Source organism: Penaeus japonicus, unplaced genomic scaffold (assembly GCF_977035675.1).
Source record: "Penaeus japonicus unplaced genomic scaffold, GWHDUDI00000001_assembly GWHDUDI00000033, whole genome shotgun sequence".
Classification (NCBI taxonomy): domain Eukaryota; kingdom Metazoa; phylum Arthropoda; class Malacostraca; order Decapoda; family Penaeidae; genus Penaeus; species Penaeus japonicus.
In genome coordinates this window covers 8693865-8706364 of record NW_028234435.1, presented here as the reverse complement: position 1 = coordinate 8706364, position 12500 = coordinate 8693865, and the positions used below count along the sequence as shown (strand labels likewise).

Below are 12500 nucleotides of genomic sequence, written 5' to 3'. Positions count from 1 at the left end.
CGTAAGTCATTAAGGATCTCAGGATTCACCAGAAAATACTTTGAGCACACCAGGGAGTTGGATGTTACATTTATCAGCCAGAGGATGTGATATCCAGCACATTCACCAAATAAGGAAGGTCCAACTTGATGCAAGTAAAGTCAGCTATAATTCAACAGGCCAAAGTTGGATCAGCTGTAGTTAAATGGACCAAAGTCAGCTGTAGTTCACTAGGCCATCATTATGTCAGTTTTAGCTCAACTAGTGTGCTGGGCCAATTGTAATTCAATTAATCTGAGATTTCTGTAATATTCATACCTTCAGTCCAGATAAAATCAATTAAGGAGAGGTTTTCAAACCTTCCTATTAATGCTAGATTATAATTGTTAGAACATTTTATTTTAACTTTTTGTAAATATTATTTTCATGTGTAGTAGGACATAAAAACAAGGTTATTGGTACAAACTTTATTATGGACGGCATTTATATATATATATGCAACATGACTAGATTAAATGTGTACAATGTACATGACCTGATATGCTATGGAACATAAAAGCATTTAGTCCTTTTCACAAATATATACATACATATATATAGAGATAGATAGATAGATATAGATATATATGAATATAGATATAGATATAAATATATATATAGATATAAATATATATAAATATATATAGATATATAGATATAGATATAGATATAGATATAGATAGATATATGGATACATATATATATATATATATATATATATAGAGAGAGAGAGAGAGAGAGAGAGAGAGAGAGAGAGAGAGAGAGAGAGAGAGAGAGAGAGAGAGAGAGAGAGAGAGAGGAGAGGAGAGGAGAGGGAGAGGGAGAGGAGAGGAGAGGGAAAGAGAGGAGAGGAGAGGGAGAGAGAGAGGAGAGGAGAGAGAGAGAGAGAGAGAGAGAGAGAGAGAGAGAGACAGAGAGACAGAGAGAGAGAGAGAGAGAGAGAGAGAGAGAGAGAGAGAGAGAGATAGACAGATAGATAGATGTATATATATGTGTGTATGTATATATATATATATATATATATATATATATATATATATATATATTATATATATTCATAATATATATATGTGTGTATGTATATATATATATATATATATATTTGTGAGGGCATCATGAAACAAATGTAAATGAGATCATTTTGATTAAATTAGACTTTTCAGGTCAAATTTGGCTTTGTGTGTATGTGCTTATGCGTAATTATGTGTCTGTGCTTGTGTCTCAGATCTGTGCATGTTAATTAGCACATGCATGGTAATAACACTTGTATAGTTTATCAACATATAGGCTCACTGCAATATAAAGTTCTCCTGGCGCTCAACAACATCAGACATGTGGCTCATGACAGATGCAATAAAATCATTGAAATCCCTCTTTACGCTTCCACTATCATCATCCAAGTGGGTGTCTATTTTGGAGATCTTGTTGAAGGAATTTGCTGAAATTGGGAACAGAGATGAATTTCATGTTGGCTAAGAACTATTTTGATTCAAATCCCAGAGTTTAATATGAGTAAGAAGAGGTAGAGATATACTGCTTATGTTTACAATTATTCATTTGAGATATGAGTTTTAACACCAGTGAGATAGAATTTATACAAATTCTGGCTTGATAAAAAAAAAATAATAATAAGTAAAACATTTCTCATTGAGACTTTGAAGGAGTTGAAAAAATGCAGTAGTGTAAATATGTTCATTTCAAAAAGTGAGTATAGCACAAAAGATATGAAATAGGTGTTTTCACACATTTGATGTATAATGTGAATGAAAATATTGTGAACTAATCTATCATGACCTAAATTATGCACAATTTAAATCAACATACAATAAGTCAAGAGATTGGATCCATTGTGATAAAATCTAAAAATGAGGCTGAGTACAAGAAACTAGACAAAATAATCATAATAATAAAACAAATATTAGGGAAAATTTTATTATTCCCAAAAACAAAAGATAAACAAATACACCTTAGATTTTTCATGCAGAGAAAGAAAGAACCAAATCTAATAAAAACATAACAACTTATTACTCACAAAGTTTTGCTCCCTTTCCTTTGGCTCCCGGTTTGAAGTGGCAGAACACCACACACTGAGCATCACTTATGTCCTGTTGTTCAGCAAAGTGTGTGTACAGATTGTCAAGGACTCGTGTGTGTTCCTCTCGCCCTGGGCTATACACAAAGACAATGCCCTGTGCCCCTTGCTGAATGACAGGCCAGCAAGTCTCGTACCTAGTGAGAGAAAGAGTTTGAAATGATGAGTCAAAAAGGTGTGTTTATAGGGGTTTAACTTCCAGTATGAATTGGAAAAATGTGTTACATACTAGTCACTTAGTTCAGTTCAAACAAGATCTGTTACAAATCAATATATAATAATTGATATACTAATAATAAATGCATAAGAAATCTGTACACAAAGGAAATAACTGCAAGAAAAAATTCATTCTTACGTTCTATCTCCGCTGACATCCCACAGTTCAACTTCGACGCTAGATGCAGTATTGTTGTAGGCTACATTAGGCACTTCAAATTCCAGAATCCTGCAGCCTTTTGTGGGTCTGTACTCCCCACTTCCCACTTCTCCAGCCTCACTCAGAAAATTGGTAAGAGTTGTTTTCCCACACTGGAAAAGAAAATAAATAAGTCACTTATTTATACATTTTTAGTTATGGTTACAAAAACTCTAATCTACATACTTCTCTCTTATTTCAGTATCATCAAGCTGTCTACATTTGGTTTCTAACATTGTGGCCAAATTCATATATAAAATGCAGCATGGAAAATATGAAAGAAAATTCCAAGAACAGAAGCTAGTTTTTCCCAACAAAGGATTTTTTGAGATGCAAAACAGAAGTTGTTTCTGGAGAGGATCATTTTCTAGTCATGTGACATGTGCTATATATTTAAGATATTGAGATTTGCAGAAGTTCTTGATTTCTGTTGTTTTTGTTATGTGTTGCTGCTTTTCATTATTCATTTTGAAAGTCTAACTTTTTTCTGCAGTCAGCATACTGGTATCATTATTGTCCTTTGGAACATTTGAATGTTTAATACTACCTTTAGTTATTCTTTGTGGAAAACCATGCCATATTGATTCCAATTTCAGTATATCATATGATTTATCATATAGTATTTAGAAGAAAATCTAGAATCATTTTGGGTAATGGTCTGGATATTGTGCTCATGACAAAGACTGAATGATAATTCTTGCCTAGACTCTTTAATACTTTCTTACATAGGTAAGTTATTATAGCTGATAACCATGACTGAGGCACTTTTACCAATGTCCATATTATTGATAGAAGGAGTAAAATTGCATTTGTTAGCTTGTTAGAATTTGCATATTTTAGTTGCTCTGCATAAATTTTGTCTGTTGTATGTCTTTGCATTTGTTATTTTTTGGGGAGTTAATGTTTTTGATTAATTCTTCTTTATTTGGACTTTCTTCATTCACAGGAATTTCATTTGAAGGTAGACTATAGTTGAACAAATGGGGATTCTCAACTTCAGGCTGTATGTCAATCCCTCCCTCTGCACAGTATGATTCAAAATGTTGTGCGCGTTTTTTGGATGCAATTAGAAGCCAATTAGATTCCTTCTTCCTTTCAGAACTCAGCTTCAACATCATGTGCTTCAGCCACTATGTTTTTGGCTGCTGCCTTTTTGCTGAAATATGCATCTTTTATTTTATTACAAAGCTTTTCCTCACTCTTGTTTAGTTTTACTCATTCTTCTCTATTCTTGCAGTTCTTAAAAACTTTTATCATTTCAAGGAATGTTTCATTGACCAAAGACTTTGACTTTTGCCTCTTTGGAATTACGATGATGATTAAATACCAGCTGTGATTCTATCACACAGTTCAGTGATGTCTTTCACATCACTGGTAATTCCTATAGTAGCTTCTAGAACTTCAGAGTAGAGTTTCATTACTTCTTTTTCAACTTTGAGCTATTTGATGTTAGGCACACTTGAGGAAATGTTTTCTTTGAGATGTCTTTGATGGAACAATATAGCCCATGACACTAACCTTGTTGTCAGAATAGAATCCATCACCAACACTAATAAACTTAGCAGTTGTTGCAGAATTATCTGATAAACCATTCCCATAGGATGCAGTCAAGCTGTCTTTTGTGGCTAGTTGGAACAAATAAAAAACATCTATGAATGTTTTTGTAGCCAAACACTGAACTTCATCTTCAGGATATGCTAGAGACCATGGATGCATGCAACACCAGTCAAATGGCTGAAGATGGGGGTTTGCACCAATCATTGAAGCATATATCTCTAAGGAATGATAAGGAACTGCTTATCAGAAACCTTGCCTAGGAGGTCAAAAGCCATTTCTAAGCAAATTACTTTCTTTCTGCCTACCAAGCCCCTGTTAAACCACTGAAATATTTTTGTGGATGGCATGTTGTCCTGACTGCCACCTGGCAATCTGGTAGCCTTCCCCCAGACCTGCTGAAGGGTGTGGTCATCCTGCTGTGGAAGGGCAAAGCGGATCACTGGAATTGCAGCATTAATTGAGGCATCACACTGTTCAGTGTACCTGACAAGGTGCTTACTATTATCTTCCTGTGATGCATCTGAGACTGAAACCATCTGGATTCACTCCTGGCAAATTAACAATAGACCTTATTCAAGCCATTGTATGGCAATGTTGTGATTTCATTCATAGACTTCTTGTAGCCTACACTGACTTCAAGAACACATTCAACTTTGTGCATCATGAATCATTATGCGCAGTTCAAAAGAATTCTGACTACGATGAAATTAATAGAAAGCTTATATACTGGAACTGAAAGTGCTGCAAAGTGTGGTTGAGGCATGTATAGCTTCTTCAGTGTAAATTGCAGAGTGATGTAGGCACTAAAGCTTTATAATACTTGCATGGACTGGACAATGGGTAAAGCTATCATCCAAAGTTAATGCAAAGGAACTCTGGGTCAATGACCTTGGCTTTGATGATGTTGCCAACTTCTTTGGGTCTAGAGATTTTCTGGAGTAAAACCAAAGTCCAACACTTAGGGGGGGTCTACTCAGTTCATATATGCTTATGGTAGAGACATCGTAGTTTTACACATCTTGGTAGTGTAGTCGATGATGCTGGGCTGTCAGACCAGGAAGTCAACAGACTAATTGGCCTTGTGGCAGGAGTCAACAGGAGTATTTGGAGATGCCAACACCTGTGCAGAAGGACCAAGCTAAGCAGCAAAACCTGGATCATATCCATGCCTTGCAGTCTCGTCTTGATGCTTTTAGTAGCAGGTCATCATGTCATACTGTGAGGCCTATTACTTACACAATATGGAACTACCAATTCAAGCTATACGGACTCTCAGCTCAATCCTCTGAGGATGATCCCACCCATCAGGTTGTCACCTCTAGATATAACCGTAAGTGGGACCACCAAGAAAATTGTAGCTCGGGAAGGTTAATTATAATTAGTGTGAATCATTTACAATGGGCCATGCCATTGCCTAGCAGCTCACCAAGAGTAAAAACACAGGGTGGATGCAGAATTATGCCCTCCTTGGCATCACATCCCCTAATTCATTATGCTTATGGAGGGCATGAAATCTGCCAAGGAAAATGCTGAGTAAAAGCAAGAACAACAAAAACAGTATGGTTGGTATGTGTGCCTTGTATGATTCACTTCATTCTTGGCTTTACATTGAACAAAGAATTGGCTATGAAGAAACCTTATTTTAACGCATTAACAATGAGTGACGTGTTTTTTCGTCATACATGATGCAGGAGCTCTTGCCTGACGATGGGCATCATGACATTCAGGGATTTTGGATCACTATGTTATTTTATTGTGCTATGAGTAATGAGTGAGTGATGTTGACAACTGCAGTCATAATTATTATAACTGCCGTAATATTAAGCAAAATGGGTTTCAACTCCCATCCAAAACCTAGATGGCACCACTTTCTTCTAGCACCAGCAGGAGAAAGAGCCTTGAATGGCACCCATCTACGGTCTCTAGCAAGTGCTATCGTGATGGCACATAGCAAGTTGCTGACCTCTTGCTCTAAAGTACAACAGATGAAAGATGTGCAAGCAGAACAAGAGGAGGAAGATGTCTCACACCATGCTCAATGCCTACAATGTGCCCCTGTGCCAGTATGGATGCCTTTTATTGTGGCACTCACTGTCAAAAGCACAAGTTTCCTTCCTCTTCCCTATCTCTTCATGTTATCTCCATTTTGGATGGTTATAAGTTTCGTGTTCGTCCGTGACAGCACACAAATACGAAAAAATAAAGTTGATTTTTGTCCTCCCCTAAAACAGCAATACTTCTATCACATTGAGTATAAAGATAAAAATGAGTTGATATGGATCCTGAACTTCAATTTTAGTCAACTGCAAACTGATAGAGCCTGTGATATGACAGATATGTCTCTACAAACAGTAAAACAACAACAACAACAAAAAAAAGGCTCTAGCTCTACAATGAGTGACTAAGAGGGAGTGGAAAAAATCAAGGTATGTTGCTGATGCTGCCTCGCTCAGACATAAAACCCATCTTGGAGCCTGGGTAAGCAAATCTATCCCCCATCGGCAATAGGTTAACCTAACCTAACCTAAGAAGCCCTTGTTACCAATACTAACCTAAACTAATTGGTTCTTGTAATGTCTTGTTGCCATTACTAATGGCAATGGTACAGATGTATTGCTTAACCCAATCCCGACAGGCCCGGCGATAAGTGGAAACCCCCTACGCCGGGCCTATGCAACATTACATCAGGAACGTCACACTGGTGTTTCACCCCATCATCGGGCATTTAGCCGTGTCACACGGGTGTGACACACCGTCATCATAGGGTTAAGATGTATATAATAGTTGTATCATGCCCTGATATTTAGAAGGGCATGAGAGTTGACAGGTCAAAACAAAGGAAAAAGGCAAACAAAAACAAAGTGTTTTTTTTGTGTGTGACATCTGATTCAATTCATTCTTATCTTTATATTGCAGAAAATCTTGACTGCATAGAAACCTTAATTCTAACCTGACTTAGACATTATCTAATAATACCTTGGAGAGATGATGTAAATGGAGTTGGTCATCAATATCACTGTACAAGTTGCAATCTAAGTCTGTATGGAACTTTAACTGAATCAGACTGCACATATACAAACTATTTCCTGCACAAATAAGCCACTCAATTTCTTTATAAATGTTATAACTTATGAAAGTCACTTTTAGTTTAGACACAGTATTGTATCCACCATGATTGGAGTGCCACAAACAAGGCAATCCATCAATACATTCGAAATAGCCAATGGAACACATGGTACTAAGTTAGCTAATTAATGCTCATGGAGTGACCTAGAAGGTAGGATTCATCCAATTAAAGCATCGGATATGGGGCATATATTGGCTTTTTTGGCCACAAGTTGGGCACCAGTAGTAACTGCTCAGCATAACAGACAGATTTCTTTTAGAGGGAGGGAGCAGAACATGATATATCAAGGTCTTGGCACTCTCTTTAAATCACTTAAGATACTTGGCTTTAATATTTTTTCATGTTACTACATTGTGAGGCTTTTATCTTATAATCCTAGTAGATCAGCACAATATGCTGTTTAAACTAACTCGGACAGAACTATTACATATATATAATATATATATATATATAAATATATATATATACATATATATATATATATATATATATATATATATATATATATATTATTATTATATATATTTTTTTTTTTTTTTTTTTTTTTTGGGGGGAGGGGGGAATGGCAATCAACTATTCACAACTAAAGAAATAATAAAGAGATGTACCTACTGCTATAAGTACCATTGCACAAAGCACCCACACTGGCACAGGGACACATTGCAGCCACTGCACATGGTCTGGTTCACTCTTCTCATTCTGCCTACACTATCAAGCTCTGTGTCATCGCTCTCTGAATCTAATGCTTGGTAGAGACTATGAATAAGCGCCCTTTAAGACTTTCTTCCCTGCCAGTGATATAAGAGAGTGATATCCTCTGTTTGTGATTGTATACTAAACTTATTTTGGTAAATATTATGGTAATCATAGTAATTATAATGATCATTTCTATTGTCAGTTACTAAATATAAACATTGCACTTGGCATGATTGTAAAAAATAATAAGAGAAAACACATTCGCTACACCAGTATCCAATGAGTTCATCTTTACAGAGTGGCCCAAAAGGGGGGTCCAAGAAGTGGCAGAGCTTCCCCTTGGCTAGGCACATGTGATGAGATGGGACAGGTTACATTGGGTTATGATTAGGACGGGTCAGTTTGGACTGAATTGGGTCAGGTTAGGTTGGGTTGAATTGGGTTGGGCCAGTTAGCATACCATGTTTAGGTGCAATGATTTAGCTGTAAAGCATGACTCAAAGCACTGAATTATTAGATACCAAAAAAGTGGTACTGATGGATTCCTCTCACCCTCTCCCATTCACATATAGTGGATATAATCCATGATTCCACCCCTATACCCCACAATCTGGGCCCTGACAGTAGAGAGGGCATAGAGTAGATAGGGTAAATTGCAGGATAATATATGAATAAATAAAATGCATTGGTATATGACACACATGTACTTTAGTTTTATCATATATCTGTCTACTTTAAAATAAAAATCTAAAAGATGGGGTTTCTTTACGATTTACTCACCCCCATGAGGTACCGCGTGCAATAGCAGTCATCTCACAAAGCAATTTTAGGAGGGAATTTTGAATGTGCTGTTTTCAGGGTATTTTTGTCTATAAAATCCTAACCCAATGACCAACCTAACCTCATCTAGTTTTGAAGTTAGCCCTAGCCAAAGAGAAATTTTGCCCCCCCCAACCCCCACATTTTTATAGCACTTTGTGATACTTACCTTGATTTTATGGAGTCTTTATTTTGGTTTCTATACATGGAGTTGGGATTGGTTCCTTTTGAATATATCATCTATGTGTATCCCACATCACTAATATATTTCTAGTACAGGTACCAATACCACTAACACACACACACACACACATACACACATAGGTCTTCATGATGCAACAACCAACTCAAAACTTGCTCAACTCAATCTTGCGGATTCACTAACAATAAGGAACACGAAAGTAATATGACTGGCTAGTTGATCTATAGGTGACCCTTCTTGGCAGTCGTCTATTGAAGAATTAAACATCCTAATATTATTCTTAAATAGATAGATAACTCCTTTTTAAGTAAGTGCACATCCAATAAAACAAAAAGGCATCAATCGATTGTCTATCAGTGCAGGATGAAAGTTGAAAAACATGATCTGTAATGAGAGCCCTCCCCTATTCAAGCCTATATTGTGGGGTATGGGGGTGGGATCAAGAGTAATATTCACTTTATATGAGTAGTATAGGGTGAGAGGAATCCATCAATACTACCTTTGTGGAATTTTGTAATCCGGTACTATCTGTACTACCTATCCTGTTATACCAAGAACTTTATAATGACTGCGGTGAAAAAAAATGGATAATCAATCTCTCATGGATATATTACACTAATCTAAACTTGTTCTTCACAGTTTTTACTTTATTTCCATAGCTTTTTCAGCATATCACATCAAAGTCTAACAATTCAGCAAAAATATATGACCAAAGGGGATGAAATGACTGCTGTAACTAGGTTAATTGCATTAAACATTGAACTGGTTGATCAATGACATATAAAACCCTTATCATACATATTTACTTCTCAAATTTCAAATGGAGTCTAATATGCAAGTTATTGAGTAACTTTCGTAGAAAAGATAAATAAAACATAAGCATTAATACCACACTTGGTAGTATCATTAAGCAAATTCTAGAGAAATTAATTCAAGAATATTAATCAAAACCGGACTCTTACCTCAGGAGGGCCGACCATCACTATTTTCACTTTATTCGACATGCTGTCCTTATAAGTCTTCCAAAAATTTTGTATTTTTCTTCTTCTCCACAAATTACACAAGTACTTTTTATATTTAGATACTACGAGGAATTGGCCAGACGATCAGCGAAGAACTTCAAATTGGTTTGTTTACCTTCTCTGGTATGTCAAGGATTGCGGGGCTAATTCTTTAATTTTCATTTTGTCTATTACTTGCCATATTTATGTGTGAAAAAATAAATAATATATTGCCCTACAATATTACCTTCATTCTTCATTGTATAGGCCATTATTTTTTTCTTCAGCACTATGCACTAGTGTTTTAGTAGTTTGATTATTACTATGACACAATAAAATTTTGCCTTTACATTTATCAGTGGTAGGTAAATAAGTTAACCTATAAATAAGTTATATCGTATTGTATTAAATCAAGAAATGTAACTATTTATTTTATACCTGCAGTACCTAATACCCAATTGTTTACACTATAAGCGTCAGAAAGTTGAAAAGGCTATTGAGTTCCTTATTTCTGATTTCGATATAGTTTTTGTAGTACAGAATTCCCCAAATAGCCGTATCTGAAGGTGTTAGGTCAACAGAAGCAGACGAAAACCATGTAGCTGTCAAGTGTAATGATTTTATTGGTGATTCAAGAGCAAGCTAATGGTCTGCTCTACCATAATCGTCTCGTTGAGATCATTTAGCTCCTGTCAAGCTGTTACTCTTACCTATTAATAGTCATGGGGATACGAGAATGTTGTTCCGCTTTCCTGGGAGGACTTCCTGATCCTGCCCTGCCACTCATGCCCTCCATGGCACTGGGTATGATATTTGCTGCCCTTATTCTTGTTATATTTTACAAGAAGGAGAACAAAGTGCCTTTGAAAATCGCTGTTTTGGAGATCCTTCGGAAGTTGTTCTATCTGTTCCCAACCCCAGACCACTCTGAGTCGCAGTCTTGCAGGAACTCCAGTTGTGTCCGATGCTGTAAGTACAAAGAGCTTGAACACCAAATTGCGGATAAATGGAGAGTGTTAGACTCAAAGACTCAGGAGTCCACTTCAGCAAGATTACAAGATGCTGTGCAGACAGTGGCAAGGAGGTTGGTCACATCTTCGGAGAACTCAAGAGAAGATGAAACAAGAGACGTACAGAGAGAAAAATCACTTCGCTCAGCCTTCCAGAAGCCCACCATATTTTCTATGGATTTAGCAGCCAACCCTTACTGGAATGAGTTTGATGTCTATGCAATGGAACTAAAACTCTTGAAGATCAACTTCAGTATCATCTTAAAGGAGTTTGAGTCTGTCTTTGAGGCCATGAAGGGTGGCGACAATTGGGGCTGGAAGCTGAATGATGTCCCTCGTGGTCACTGGTGCATCTTCCCCTTCATTGACCAAGGTGTTGTCAATGAATCAAACTGCAGGAGGTGTCCCAACACATCAACGATGATTGGTTCGCTGCCATCAGTCATGAAGGACTGTGTGTTTGGCAATGCCTGCTTCTCAGTGCTTTATCCGGACTCACACATTGAGCCTCACTACGGCCCCACCAATCTACGTCTGAGGTGCCATTTAGGTGGGATGATATTGGTTTTCTTTCCTTTTGTTGTGAATATTTTCTACAGATAAGATAAAGCCTTTAATTTTTGTACATCATGATAGATTTTTTTCCCCCTTAAGCATATTGATGATTTGTCTGTGTTGCCAAGTAAGGAATACGTTTAAACAAAAGGGTGTCATTCAACTTGAGAGAGACTGTCAAACTTCACATGAAAATTGCATAAAACCTAACCTACTATATATCTTATGGAACAGGTATCTGGATTGCGTTTATTTCTTCAAACGCTTTAGTAAGATGTAGTAGAGGAACAAAGATATTTACCTTTTTTTTATTTTTTTTATTAAACTGTGACAATCAGCCATATTCTAGGTCACACACACCAGGTCCTTATTAGACCTAGAACCCAAACTCCTATTCTAGAACTTGTATTATCTCGCAATAGCAGTGATACATTGGAAGGTAGTGTAACCATTTATGTTTCATGCATCAAAGTATGTGTGATATATACTAACATATTCTGTAAAACTACTATGAAGTCCATCAGATAATTTGCATTTGAAGTTAATTAAACCTACACAAAATAAAACGATGCAATCGAAGACCATTCCTCTGTGATAATACTTGTGCAAATTGAAAATAAAGAAGTTAAACATTGCTTTCATTGATAGTCCCACCAGTTCCCTTGACCTTTTTTCACTGATAAACAATCAACTGATGCATTTTTGTTTTACAAAATGTGCACTATTTGAAAAGAGAAGAAAAAAAAACAGCATAGTTTAGCACTAGTTGTTATATTCTGAATATGTGTTTGTGTATTGTTTTTAACAAGGTCAAATAAATAAGTATTCAATGTATCCTATGCTCCAATACAGCATATACATTGATGATACACCAAAAAGGTTCCTTGTCAAGTAAGAACCAGTCCTAGCTCTGTCCTGCCAGAATATACTTGGAGGATGTTTGTTGATATTTTAACCATAGTATCATTAAGCACAGATTCAACCATGATCACTGTGCACATGGTGTGG

General features: G+C 36.4%; 2 protein-coding genes across 2 annotated transcripts in view; one reads left to right on the top strand and one right to left on the bottom strand.

Moving 5' to 3' along the window:
* Positions 1–1307: 1307 nt before the first annotated feature.
* On the bottom strand, positions 1308–10101 carry LOC122264583 (intraflagellar transport protein 22 homolog). The gene is made up of 4 exons (XM_043033551.2): positions 9889–10101; positions 2466–2638; positions 2051–2247; positions 1308–1456 (listed from the first exon to the last, which is right to left on the bottom strand). The coding sequence occupies exons 1-4, from the start codon at positions 9928–9930 to the stop codon at positions 1308–1310; spliced, it is 561 nt and encodes a 186-aa protein (XP_042889485.2). The 5' UTR covers positions 9931–10101.
* Positions 10102–10380: 279 nt separating this feature from the next.
* Positions 10381–12500, top strand: part of LOC122264582 (aspartate beta-hydroxylase domain-containing protein 2) — a 3432-nt gene continuing 1312 nt past the window's right edge. Inside the window, exon 1 of the mRNA XM_043033550.2 lies at positions 10381–11487. Within this exon, the coding sequence (XP_042889484.2) occupies positions 10650–11487 (838 nt within the window). The 5' untranslated portion in view covers positions 10381–10649. The remainder of the gene's footprint in view (positions 11488–12500) is intronic.